The sequence below is a fragment of the Solea senegalensis genome, linkage group LG15, assembly GCF_019176455.1.
Source record: "Solea senegalensis isolate Sse05_10M linkage group LG15, IFAPA_SoseM_1, whole genome shotgun sequence".
Taxonomy (NCBI): Eukaryota; Metazoa; Chordata; class Actinopteri; order Pleuronectiformes; family Soleidae; genus Solea; species Solea senegalensis.
Window position 1 is genome coordinate 7,280,005 of NC_058035.1, and position 10,760 is coordinate 7,290,764.

The window sequence follows — 10,760 nt, forward strand, 5'->3', positions numbered from 1 at the left end:
AATGCGAAAGGACACGTGTTTGCCCTCCTTAGGAGAGAAACTGAACTACTCTGGTCACCACTGTTTGTACGATATTGAAAATTAAGATTTTAAGGCCCAGTGTTTCACTTTTAATGTGTTTCTTAAAACACTGTTTCTCCAGTGTTTAATTCCTACAGGCTGTTTATGTGGTATCATTATTCATTGTTTCTTAACAGCCACAAATGTCTAGCTTTCCATTGTGTTTTTACACATCCAGAGTCTTACAGCTTCTCTGACTGAACAAAAATAGAACAGAGTAGTCAAAATATTTTATTAAGAATATCCTTGTATAATTACAATCAACCCATGACTGGATTATCAAAGGAAAAAGTTGAAATCTTAAACCACAAACACACACATCAATTTTCTTTAACAGCAGTGCCCTCTTCAGGCACAAAAGGCATTCATGACTTTGGGCTCTCAGTCAAAAAACAAAAACGGTAATATGATAAAGCTCAGACAGTGTGGGCCCACACGTAATTGAAACAGCTGAATGGTGACTATGATCATCATCCTCAGGAACTGGAAATTCTATCACTGCAACAAAACACACAAAACTCCAGTGCTTAATTACTTCCAACAGTTCAGCATTACAAAGTTTATCATGAGCATATGTGCTTGTTACAGTCACATAGTGCAGGAACAGACATTAAGGCCAGTGAGTGAAAATGAACAACCATTTCTTTATGAGTGTCATTGCAGCTTCAAAGGGATTATGAAATGTTGCTTTGATTCATTCTTACAAAAAACAAAATTACTGCTAATTCTCCAACAGCAGTTTCATTACCAGATTTCTAAGTGTGTGAGTTCACTTATTCATTAATTCACCTCACTAAGGAAATTTTTCTTCGACCAGTTTAAATAAAGAAAAGCCCTAAAACAAACCATCAAATCAATTAATGTAATTGTTTGAAGAATGTGAACATTTTGGATGAAAATCTGACTGATCACTTCCTGTCAGCAGTGCAGTTCTTTTACAGTTTTGACTTGGTCGGCTCAGATTCACCAGTGGTGGTATAGTGAGAGATGAGACGATCAGCTTCTCTCCACCCACTGAGTAGGGCTCCGTGAACAGTTGAGAAGTAGCAGGGATGAGTTGCCTCTCCAGCAAACAACACCTGCAAGGGCTGAAACACAGCACGTATTAGACAAACTATAGTACTCATTGTACACATTTATGTCTGAATATAACCATCTCAGTACTTGTGACTGAGATCCCTTCACAGGCAGGGGCTCCATTAAGTTTTCCAAGTCCTGCTCTGAGCAGCCGATTCCAGGATGACTGTATGACCCACATGTCCATGGATCATGAAACCACTGGGAGCGCAGAACTCTCCTTAGGGTGACGGTTGGGTTCCCTAAACACACAGTTGTTTTATGGATGCTGTTATGACAGTTTTTGAAAGATGTTATTCACACTGGTGCTGGCTTCTTTTGTGCCATACTTTTGTTTATTTTCTTTTAAATGGGAACATAATTCATAAAACTGACATCATGTGCTACTGAAGATAAGATAGTCCTTTAATTGTCCTGCAGTGGAGTAAATTTACAGAATTTAAAGAAGATGTGCAACTAGTGTTAGAGACTATTTTTCCCATAGATTTCCATTCAAACTATTCTTTTTGCAACAGTGATGTGGATTCACCCTCTAGTGATTAAAATTCCAAATTCCATCTGACTTATAGGCTTCACTTTTCAAGTTGGAAGACTACATTGATTTTTACATACAGTCTATGATGCTGACAGAGAATTCTTTGAAAATATAAAGACAAAGTATTTTGATCTCAATTGAGGAGCATTTCGAATACTTCACACTCACCTGTGAACCTACGAAATAGCTGTGCTACGGCGTGTGTGACCTCCTGTTCAGACAGTGTCTCCATGTACTCTGACTCATGGCCGGCTATCCAGCCACAGAGGACATGGCCATACCTGAAGGTTTAACCACAAACAGCACAACACTGCATTCAAATAAACGTCAAAGATGCCGCTTATTATTGAGCAAAACCAACATAAACGAGCAGGCTGAGCCTCACGGATGCTGACCTTTCTGTGGGTTTGAGCACAGTGAAGCCACACAACTTCTTTATCCAGGATCTTTGTACATCCGGCACCTGATCCACAATGGCATCCTGAATGATGACAAAACAAGAGGCTTTGTGAGGACACCATGAAATTAACCTTTGGCTATTCAAATCTAAGAAGCAGCTCATCTGTGAGCAAATGTTTATTGTTTTTTTTGGGGGGGTTAAGTTAAAAGAGAATCACAAAGAACATAGGGTTAGGGTTACTTTGAGGGTCCTTCTCTTTCTGAGAAATTCAAGTGTTTGAAACAGGAAGTGTTGTGTAGAGTAAGCGTGTTTCCTTCATTCACCTCATCGTCCCACACAAGGTAGATGACCTCACAGTCAGCGTCCCACCACGGGGAATCAAACTCCACAAATATTTTGTTGTTTGTTCCAAAACCTTGTCTCTGGACAGAGTGCATCTTGTGTGGAGGCAGAGGAGGATGGAACAGAGTTGAATGGTGTTGCTTTAGGTATCCTGAAAGAAAGGGAAAAATGTAATACATTTTTCTTTGTTAATTCATTTATTTACAAGCACATGTCCTTAGGAAGACTGGCTGTGACACACTTTTATCCTCCTTATTTTGTATTAGTTTGGTGGCACCATGGTGAAAAACATGGTGCACATGATTTTACCTAGAGGTACTGTGACAATAACATGATCAGCAGTGATCTTCTCCCCATCATTACACTCGACTATCACCGGGGTTCGTGTCTTCTCTGAGTTGCTCCAGTGGACACAGCGTACAGGCCGACTGTACGTCACTAAACCACTGGGGAGCTCCGACATCAAGCTTTTGATTAGACCCTCGTAGCCTCTGCATGAGACAGAAAATGCTATTTAGAAATGAAATTTAGGCCAGTGTGATGCATAGATTTGTACAGGACCAATCAGTTAACAGACAAACTTTCAGTTGGCCTTCTACATCTAACATAATCTTCTAATGAGTTGGTGATTTTTTTTAAGTTGCTGGCCAAATAAGCAACTACATTGTCTTAACTATAGAGCTACTCATGAAATAATGATGAAATTTGGATTAATTCTTAAATAGGCATGCAGTGTTGGAGTACAAACCCTGGAAATGTACAGTCCAGTCCAGGTAGAGTCTTGTAAAGGCCATTGGCCCCCAGGGCCACCTCATCCAAGCTGTGAGCCCCATTAGTGCAGCACTCCAACTTCAACATGCTGCTGATCGCACACAGCTGTAGTGATCTGGTGTTTGCATCTAAATGTTTCCATTCATCTGCTGCTCGTTGTCGCACCTGCATCAGGCAACAAGCGACAAAACAAACTGAGAATATGTAGCCAATCCTGGCCAGCCGCTGACAAACACATTTTCAGTATTACTACTATGCAGGATCAAACGTTCTTTTCCTGTTTGGTTTGTGGCTGTTTGTCTCTACGAGACATCTAACTTCACCCGTACCATACCATTACTCTGGTACCCCAAAGGAAGGGTACCAAACATAAAAAAATACGCACAACACCGAACTGTTCCACTTGGTGCACATGGCTGTAATGTACCTCTGACCGTATGAAATCTCCCAAACTGGGACAGGTTTCTCCCCCTTGACTCTGGAATCCTTCACTTTCACCAAGCAGCTCAGAAAACATCTTTTGAGCGGGATAGATGTCCTCAGCATTCAGCTTACGGCCTGCAAACATTACAACATGGATTTTAAAATGTATTATTAAAACTGTAGTGCATAACTTCTGTCATCCCAAACAGAAATTTTAAATAATTACGAAAACACTACTGGCGTCTCTTCATGACATATACCTAGGTCACCCCCACCCACCCACTACCCAGTTGTAAGACGTGTTTATCGACCTCAACATACTAAACATCAGGGTTTGTTAGCAGTAGAACCCACTTCTAAAGATCTAGACACAACTATACTGTTTATACATCTACATAAATTAGACTAAATTAACATCGTATCAACTCAGCTGACACAATAGTTTGAGTGAAACAGACATATTTATGTCTAAAAGTTACGCACTGTAGCTTAAAATTATTATCAGGGTCACAAGGTCATATCACTTTATTCACAGTGAAGTCAGTTAATCACAACTAGACGCCATGAAGCTGTGCTTCATTTTCCTTGTTGACTGTCTGTTATAAAACCAGTGCAAAGTCTGATTTTAAATCAATAAAGCTCTTTGTCTACTGGGTGACAATCACAATAAAATGACCGTACAGTATGACAACTTGGCAAATAACATCTCCTTCTCCTTTGTACTTTAATCAAGTGTAATCTGGTGCAGACAACAAATTAGTATGACCACCAAGCCACAAGCAACTATTACATTTATCACAGGATAAGGTCACAGAAAGAACGCAGAGAAAGGAAAGACCAAACACACATACAAACAACAAATAAATATGTATGTATATATACATATAAAGACTAAAAGTGTATAAATGGTAACTTAAAGTCTATGGTAGTTTCATATTTTTCATTTTTATAACCTGAACTGCTGAAGATGTTGGGAAGCCCGGGAGGATGTCCTCCAACATCTATGGCTTGGTTTTCTGGGGTGAGGGCCTCTGGATCCAGGAGCCCGTACTTTTGGGCCAGACAAAACACTGGGTTCTCCTTGCATGGTCCATGGATCCAGTTTGCCCCAATCTCAACAACACTGTCACCTGCAGTTAAAAAATATAGTCATATATGCTGCAGAAATGTCACACAGCTGATCCTGGTCCTAGTTAACGCATGCAGTTGAACTTATATCAAAAAGTTCAACTGCATCACAACAAAGTAGTGAAAGCCTGTACAATAAACTTAAATCAATTTCTGAAATCATATTTGTGTTCCTGTCCAAAGAAGAACTTTTACAGTTAAACAACACTGCACGCAATCTTCAGATTAATAATTAATAAAAGTCAGTATCTGTCACTTAATAAATGTCAAATCCTGTAAATTATTAGTTGCTCTGTGCAGATCTTTATTGTGTGGTTATTATACATCTATAATCACACCAATGACGCCGCAAACTCGCAGCCTGCTACTATCAAGTTGTAATTGAGTTATTTCTGTAAGTTCTTTAGTAATAGATACATTCAGAATCATCAGTACATTGTTATTGTGAACTCTATATCGTTCCATATCAACATAGACACTTTTATTCTGTGACATTTCGATCATTACAGGTATTTCTATTGTGATATCAGAATGGATTATCGTGATATCGTTTTTGTAATATTATAATCAATAACCTTACTTCTGTTTTCATGCATAATGCATAATTATGTTACAATACAGGTACCGTTAATTGCTGTTTCCTCTCGCTTTTGGACTCCTTGAGCTTCCGTACTCACCCAGTCGCGACGTCTTAATTCTCCCTCCGCTTCTCGCCGTCGCTTCAAGTATCCGCACATTATGGAATCCAGCGTTAATGAGCCGGTGAGCCGCCGCTATGCCTGAAATCCCGCATCCCACTATAACTACTGTAGTGTTTTTATATTTCACGCTCATTGTCAAGTGCTGAGTCAGAAACAAACCCTTTGTAACGCTCCCCAGCACTCACCGTAGTCACCGCACGACCGTTTTCTGTAGAGCAAAGATTAACGTGTCGTGTCCGGTTAGGGACTTTCAAAATAAGGTTTGTCTAGCTTTGTCTTTGATCTGCCCGATCAATTTATTTCCGCAGAGAGAACATTTGCAGAAAAATTCAAATTGTCCCGAAAATGTAAACAATGGAAAATACAAACAGGAAAAGAGCAGTTGGAAATACTCACCTAAAAATCCTGTATGTAGGCTACAGTGTATGGGAAATTATTTTCATTTGACAGAAACTGAATAACTTTTAATGACCTGAGTGTATGAATTGTTGTTTTTCATGAGCCCAGGATGAGCCTTTTTTATCTATATGAAGAACATTTAACATTTGATTGTCAGAGTTATTGTTGGGCAAGTTAGTCAGGAAATGAGGAAAAAAAATCTTTAAATGTTTTATTCAAGTTCCTTCCAACAGTGAATTGCTATGACCTGCTGTGCATAAACCTCATCAAATGACTCAGTGTTGCTTTGCTTCATAATTGGAACATTATTACTGTTTTGTTTTAAGTATAATCTTTAATTAATTTAATAATTAATAATAAAGTGATACATTTCTTGTTATGTGTACAGAAATTTATTCCACAGATTTAGAATATAAAGACACAAATTCAGAGATCTTTGTCAACTCTATGAACATGGAATTCTATGGCTTTGTATTGATGAATTGTGTCCTCCCACAGTCCAAAAACATGCAGATTTGGGGATTAGGCAAATTGGACACCATGAGTGAATGTGAGAGTGGATGTTTGTTTGTCTCTATAAGTGTCCCTGTGATGGACTGACAACCAGGGTGTACACCACCTTTCACCCTAAGTCAGCTGAGATTCACGCAGCACCTCCCTCATGTGGAGGATAAAGAGGTAGAAGATGGATGGATAAAAAAAACCCATATTTTAAAAAGTACCTCCAGGTCTTTTAAATACACCATGTTTTAAGCACCTAGCAGTAGGACCATCTTTACGTGTTTTGATTTGTTTGAGCAATGGGGGAGTAGTGAGAGATGAGCCGATCAGCTTCTCTCCACCCACTGAAGACAGCTCCATGGACAGTGCCATAGTAGGAGGGATGAGTCGCTTCTCCAGCAAACAACACCTGCAGGGGCTGAGAATAGAATAGAAATGTTTTGCTTTCAAAATACTGTATATGTTAGCAAATTAATTTAAAACATGTTTTTTTTAAACATAAAATAAGACTTTTTTAGTAAACCTTTTACATTATATAATGTGCACTGTAACATCCAATACATGTACTAGAAAATGGATAGTATCTTTAATATACAACAAATATGAGTTTTGAAAAAGCAATAAAATCAACCACGATGGATTTTCCACTTTTTAGTTTAGCAAATTGTTGACGTCACCAACTGTAGGGTTACTACATCAAATGTCAAATGTGTTTATTTACGTACCTGTGACTGTGATCCCTTCCCTGGCAGGGGCTCCATTATGTTCTCCCTGTCCTGTGTTGAACATCCTATTTTTGGATAACTGTAAGACCCACACGTCCATGGCTGATGAAACCACTGGGTACGCAAGATTCTCTTCGGTGAGATAGCAGGGTTTCCTAAACACACACAGATACACTGACATGTAATGGCTTATCCAAAAATAATTCTCATACTAATTGTAGTGTATAACTCTTTTAATCTTTTTTCTTATTATGTGATCATCATTCACAGATTTGTTTGGAAAAACGACTTGAACTCACCTGTGAATGTACAGACAAGCTCAGTGATGGAACGTCTCACCTCCCGCTCAGTCAGTGTCTCCATATACTCTGCCTCATGCCCAGCAATCCAGCCACAGAGAATGTGACTATTCCTGAGAGTTTAACAAACTTTATAGAAGGGAGTCACTTGACTGTATTGCTCTCTGAATCTGTGAATTATTGTGCAACAAATGGGAAACACTGTTCTTGTCCAGGTGTTAATTATGTCACTAACCTTTCAGAGGGTGGGAGCACGATGAACCCGCCGATCTTTCGCATCCATGATTTGCTGATATCAGACCTCTGGACCGAAAGATCCCACTGAACATACAAAGAGTACTTGGGGTCAACCATCCAAAGCAATGGACAGTACACAAGCGAGGTGAAGGAGAGGGTGCAGGCAGAGTGGGTGAGGACGAGTGTTATCAAAACATGCTCAGTCACAGCGGCTCTGATCAACCCTCCATCTGACCCCGGAATTGCATTGTGCAATTTCGGTTGTACAATGACGATAAATATCATTTAATTTTCATATGTGAGAGAAGAATAGCAGCAAAAGTGAAAAGGAAGGTTTAGAAGATGGTAGTGAGACCAGATATGATGTATGGCCCAGAGACAGTGGCAGGACAGGAGACAGAGCTGAAGATGCTAAGATTTTTGTGTGGGGATGGCCAGAATGGACAGGAGACAGCTCTGGTTGAACTGTCTGGAAATGTTATGATGGTTTGATCACATGCAGAGGAGGGATAGTGATGATATTGGACAAAGGATGTTGAAGATGGAGCTTCTGGCAGGAGGAAAAGAGGAAGACCACAGAGAAGCTTCATGGATGTTGTGAAGGAGAACATGAGGACAGTTGGTGTAACAGAAGAGGACACGGGATATGGCAAGATGGAGGCATTCAATCTGCTATTGGGGGGGCCCCCTAAAGAGCGAAGCCAAAAAGAAGACAATCTGTAGGTTCTGACAAACTAAAAGCTGCCAAACCAGCTGCCATAAAACACCAAGAGCAACCAGGAGAAAACTGAGACAGCATTAAACAAAATGTAGTTTAAAAATACACACCTCATCTTTCCACAGCAGGTAGATGACCTCACAGTGACTATCCCACCACGGTGATTCAAATTCCACATAAATTTTGTTGCATGTTCCAAATCCTACTTTCCCGATGGACTTCAGCTTGTGAGGCGGCAGAGGAGGAGAGAACAGGGTTGAATGGTGTCTCTTAAGGTATCCTGAAAAATAATAAGTAATCTTTGACAGAACTCATTATATCTTATCTACAGTTTTTGTTTTCATACACTTAAATGTACAGTTCAGTGTGTGAACGAAAAGATACCTAGGGGTACGGTGACGATAACATGATCAGCGGCTATCATTTCCCCATCGTCACACTCGACCGTCACTGTGTTTGCTTCGCTGCTCATGTTGTTCCAGTGGACACAGGTCACAGGACGATTGTAAGACACAACGCCACTGGGGAGCTCAGACATCAAGTTCTCGATGAGGCCTTCAAAACCACTGCCCCCAAAACAGATTCATAGTAGTAAGAGCAGAGGCACAGCAGAATTATCATCTGATTAAAAACATGATACCTTAAAACCCCAAACCCAAAAAAAGAAAAAAATGCATTGATGGAATAATTTGGTCATTCATTATATTCAGGTAGTCAGCTTTTTCTGGCAACTTGTTTTGCAACTGGAAGTTCAGAGGTGTCACCAGGCTCCAATAGGATGATACCAGATGCAAATCACTCTTGTGTTTATGCATAATGTGTCATGCTTTATTCTACATTTTCCTCTAAATGGGAACATAATTTACAAAATAGATGAAGAAGACTAGCAATTTTACTTCTTATTAAGCTTCAGGGGCCAGTTATTTGGTTAGTTGGTTAGCACTCTTGCCTTTTTCTGCCTCTTGCATTTCCTCCCACAGACCAGTGAGTGTGAGAGATAATGGTCTTTTGTCTCTCTGTGTCCCTGTGATGGACTAGCGGCCTGTCCAGGGCGTACCCCGCCTTTCACCCTATGTCATCTGTAAACCCTCATGCGAAGGATAAAGCGGTAGAAGATGAGTGAATTTACCTTCTGGCACCATTGTTATCACTGATGCCAGTAGGCAGATTTAACCTAAGCTAAGACAAATATTGTTTTTCACAGCTTAGTTATTGCTTAGCCTTTTGTGTCAACAGCCCAATTTCTCATAGACGAGCGTCGCCAGAGGAGATTGTTAGTAGGCGCACATGTAAAAGCACCCTTCACTTTGTATATAAACATGTCTCAGATGTTGGAACCGAACCTTGGCAATGTGCAGTCAAGTCCAGGTAGATACTTGAACATAGTAAATCCTGCCAGGTCTACATCATCCATGGTATGAGTCCCTTGTTCACAGCACTCTTTCTTCAACAATGTACTGATGGCACACAGCAGCAGCTCCCTGGTGGTTTTATCCTTCCACCTCTCACCTGCTCGCCGAAGTGCCTGCACAAAATACCAAACACTCAGACAGTGTTTTAACAATCCTCGACTCTGGAGGGCCCCAGGCAAGGAAGCTAATTGGGGCCTTTCACCATCCCTCCCCACCCTCATCACATGTACTCCCTAAGCCCTCATAAAAATGCAATAAATGCTTATCAAACTATCAAATTATACACACTTAGACACATCAAACAAGCTTTTCTTCGGGGCCCCAAACATTAATTTTGCCTGGAATGCCTGACCTGTTGTGCGCCTCTGACTGCTGTGTCCAGTTGTCGTCGCTACAAAGGCTCAGATTTGTGTACACATGACCACACTTAGGCTACATTTTAATGTGAGCAACATATCTGTAAATTCTGATGAAATGTAGGTTGTGACGAGGATCTGTGTCCAGATTTGAGTGGACTGACATCATGGGAAACTGAGCGGCCTTGGTTTGCACTCTCTTACTGTTTTCATTTGCTATTATTGTTTCATTAATTGAATAATAAAACGGTCACCTGACTGCAGGTCAGTGCTCAAGTCCAAGGTTAGCTCACTTAATACCACAACAGCTTTGCTGTTTGTGAAACTGTGGGAAAAAGGAAGAGCCCTCCTCTCTCAGGATACCGCCATTGTGTAATGTTGATATGTTCACACACGCACAGACACACGCACACTTTCTGGTTGCCCACTGACCTTATTTTTCCACCAGCACTCCTTGACTGTATTGTCTCCTTAAATTTATTAGGGACTGATCACATTCCTCAGTCATGAAACGTATGCATCGTGGTTCAGTGGGAAAAAGATGTTAACAACACAGAAATGTCTTCCGGTGAAGTCACTATATCACAGCGTCATTTATTTTTTGATAAATCTTAAAATTCAAGAATGTCAAGATTTAAAAAGATTCACAGTTTTTCGGTCAGTGTGTTTTGAAAGA

General features: G+C 40.3%; 2 protein-coding genes across 2 annotated transcripts; both read right to left on the reverse strand.

Moving 5' to 3' along the window:
- Window positions 1-278: 278 nt before the first annotated feature.
- LOC122781818 (peroxisomal N(1)-acetyl-spermine/spermidine oxidase-like) lies at window positions 279-5,664 on the reverse strand. Its single transcript, XM_044045855.1, has 10 exons — window positions 5,414-5,664; window positions 4,562-4,738; window positions 3,613-3,743; window positions 3,163-3,350; window positions 2,724-2,905; window positions 2,396-2,565; window positions 2,068-2,153; window positions 1,841-1,953; window positions 1,225-1,379; window positions 279-1,148 (listed from the first exon to the last, which is right to left on the reverse strand). The coding sequence occupies exons 1-10, from the start codon at window positions 5,568-5,570 to the stop codon at window positions 996-998; spliced, it is 1,512 nt and encodes a 503-aa protein (XP_043901790.1). The 5' UTR covers window positions 5,571-5,664; the 3' UTR covers window positions 279-995.
- Window positions 5,665-6,398: 734 nt separating this feature from the next.
- Window positions 6,399-10,453, reverse strand: LOC122782093 (peroxisomal N(1)-acetyl-spermine/spermidine oxidase-like). The gene is made up of 8 exons (XM_044046295.1): window positions 10,448-10,453; window positions 9,660-9,841; window positions 8,701-8,882; window positions 8,427-8,596; window positions 7,597-7,682; window positions 7,362-7,474; window positions 7,063-7,217; window positions 6,399-6,755 (listed from the first exon to the last, which is right to left on the reverse strand). The coding sequence occupies exons 1-8, from the start codon at window positions 10,451-10,453 to the stop codon at window positions 6,612-6,614; spliced, it is 1,038 nt and encodes a 345-aa protein (XP_043902230.1). The 3' UTR covers window positions 6,399-6,611.
- Between the last annotated feature and the right edge of the window lie 307 nt (window positions 10,454-10,760).

Bases quoted from the DNA above. Each gene is read 5' to 3' on its own strand.
- LOC122781818 (XM_044045855.1), bottom strand. From the start codon at position 5,570: ATGAGCGTGAAATATAAAAACACTACAGTAGTTATAGTGGGATGCGGG. The intron at 2,566-2,723 runs GTAAAATCATGT...CCTTTCTTTCAG, and splicing joins TATTGTCACAGTACCTCTAG to GATACCTAAAGCAACACCAT. The intron at 1,380-1,840 runs GTGAGTGTGAAG...CTGTGTGTTTAG, and splicing joins GCTATTTCGTAGGTTCACAG to GGAACCCAACCGTCACCCTA.
- LOC122782093 (XM_044046295.1), bottom strand. The intron at 7,475-7,596 runs GTTAGTGACATA...TTAAACTCTCAG, and splicing joins GTGCTCCCACCCTCTGAAAG to GAATAGTCACATTCTCTGTG. The intron at 7,218-7,361 runs GTGAGTTCAAGT...GTGTGTGTTTAG, and splicing joins GCTTGTCTGTACATTCACAG to GAAACCCTGCTATCTCACCG.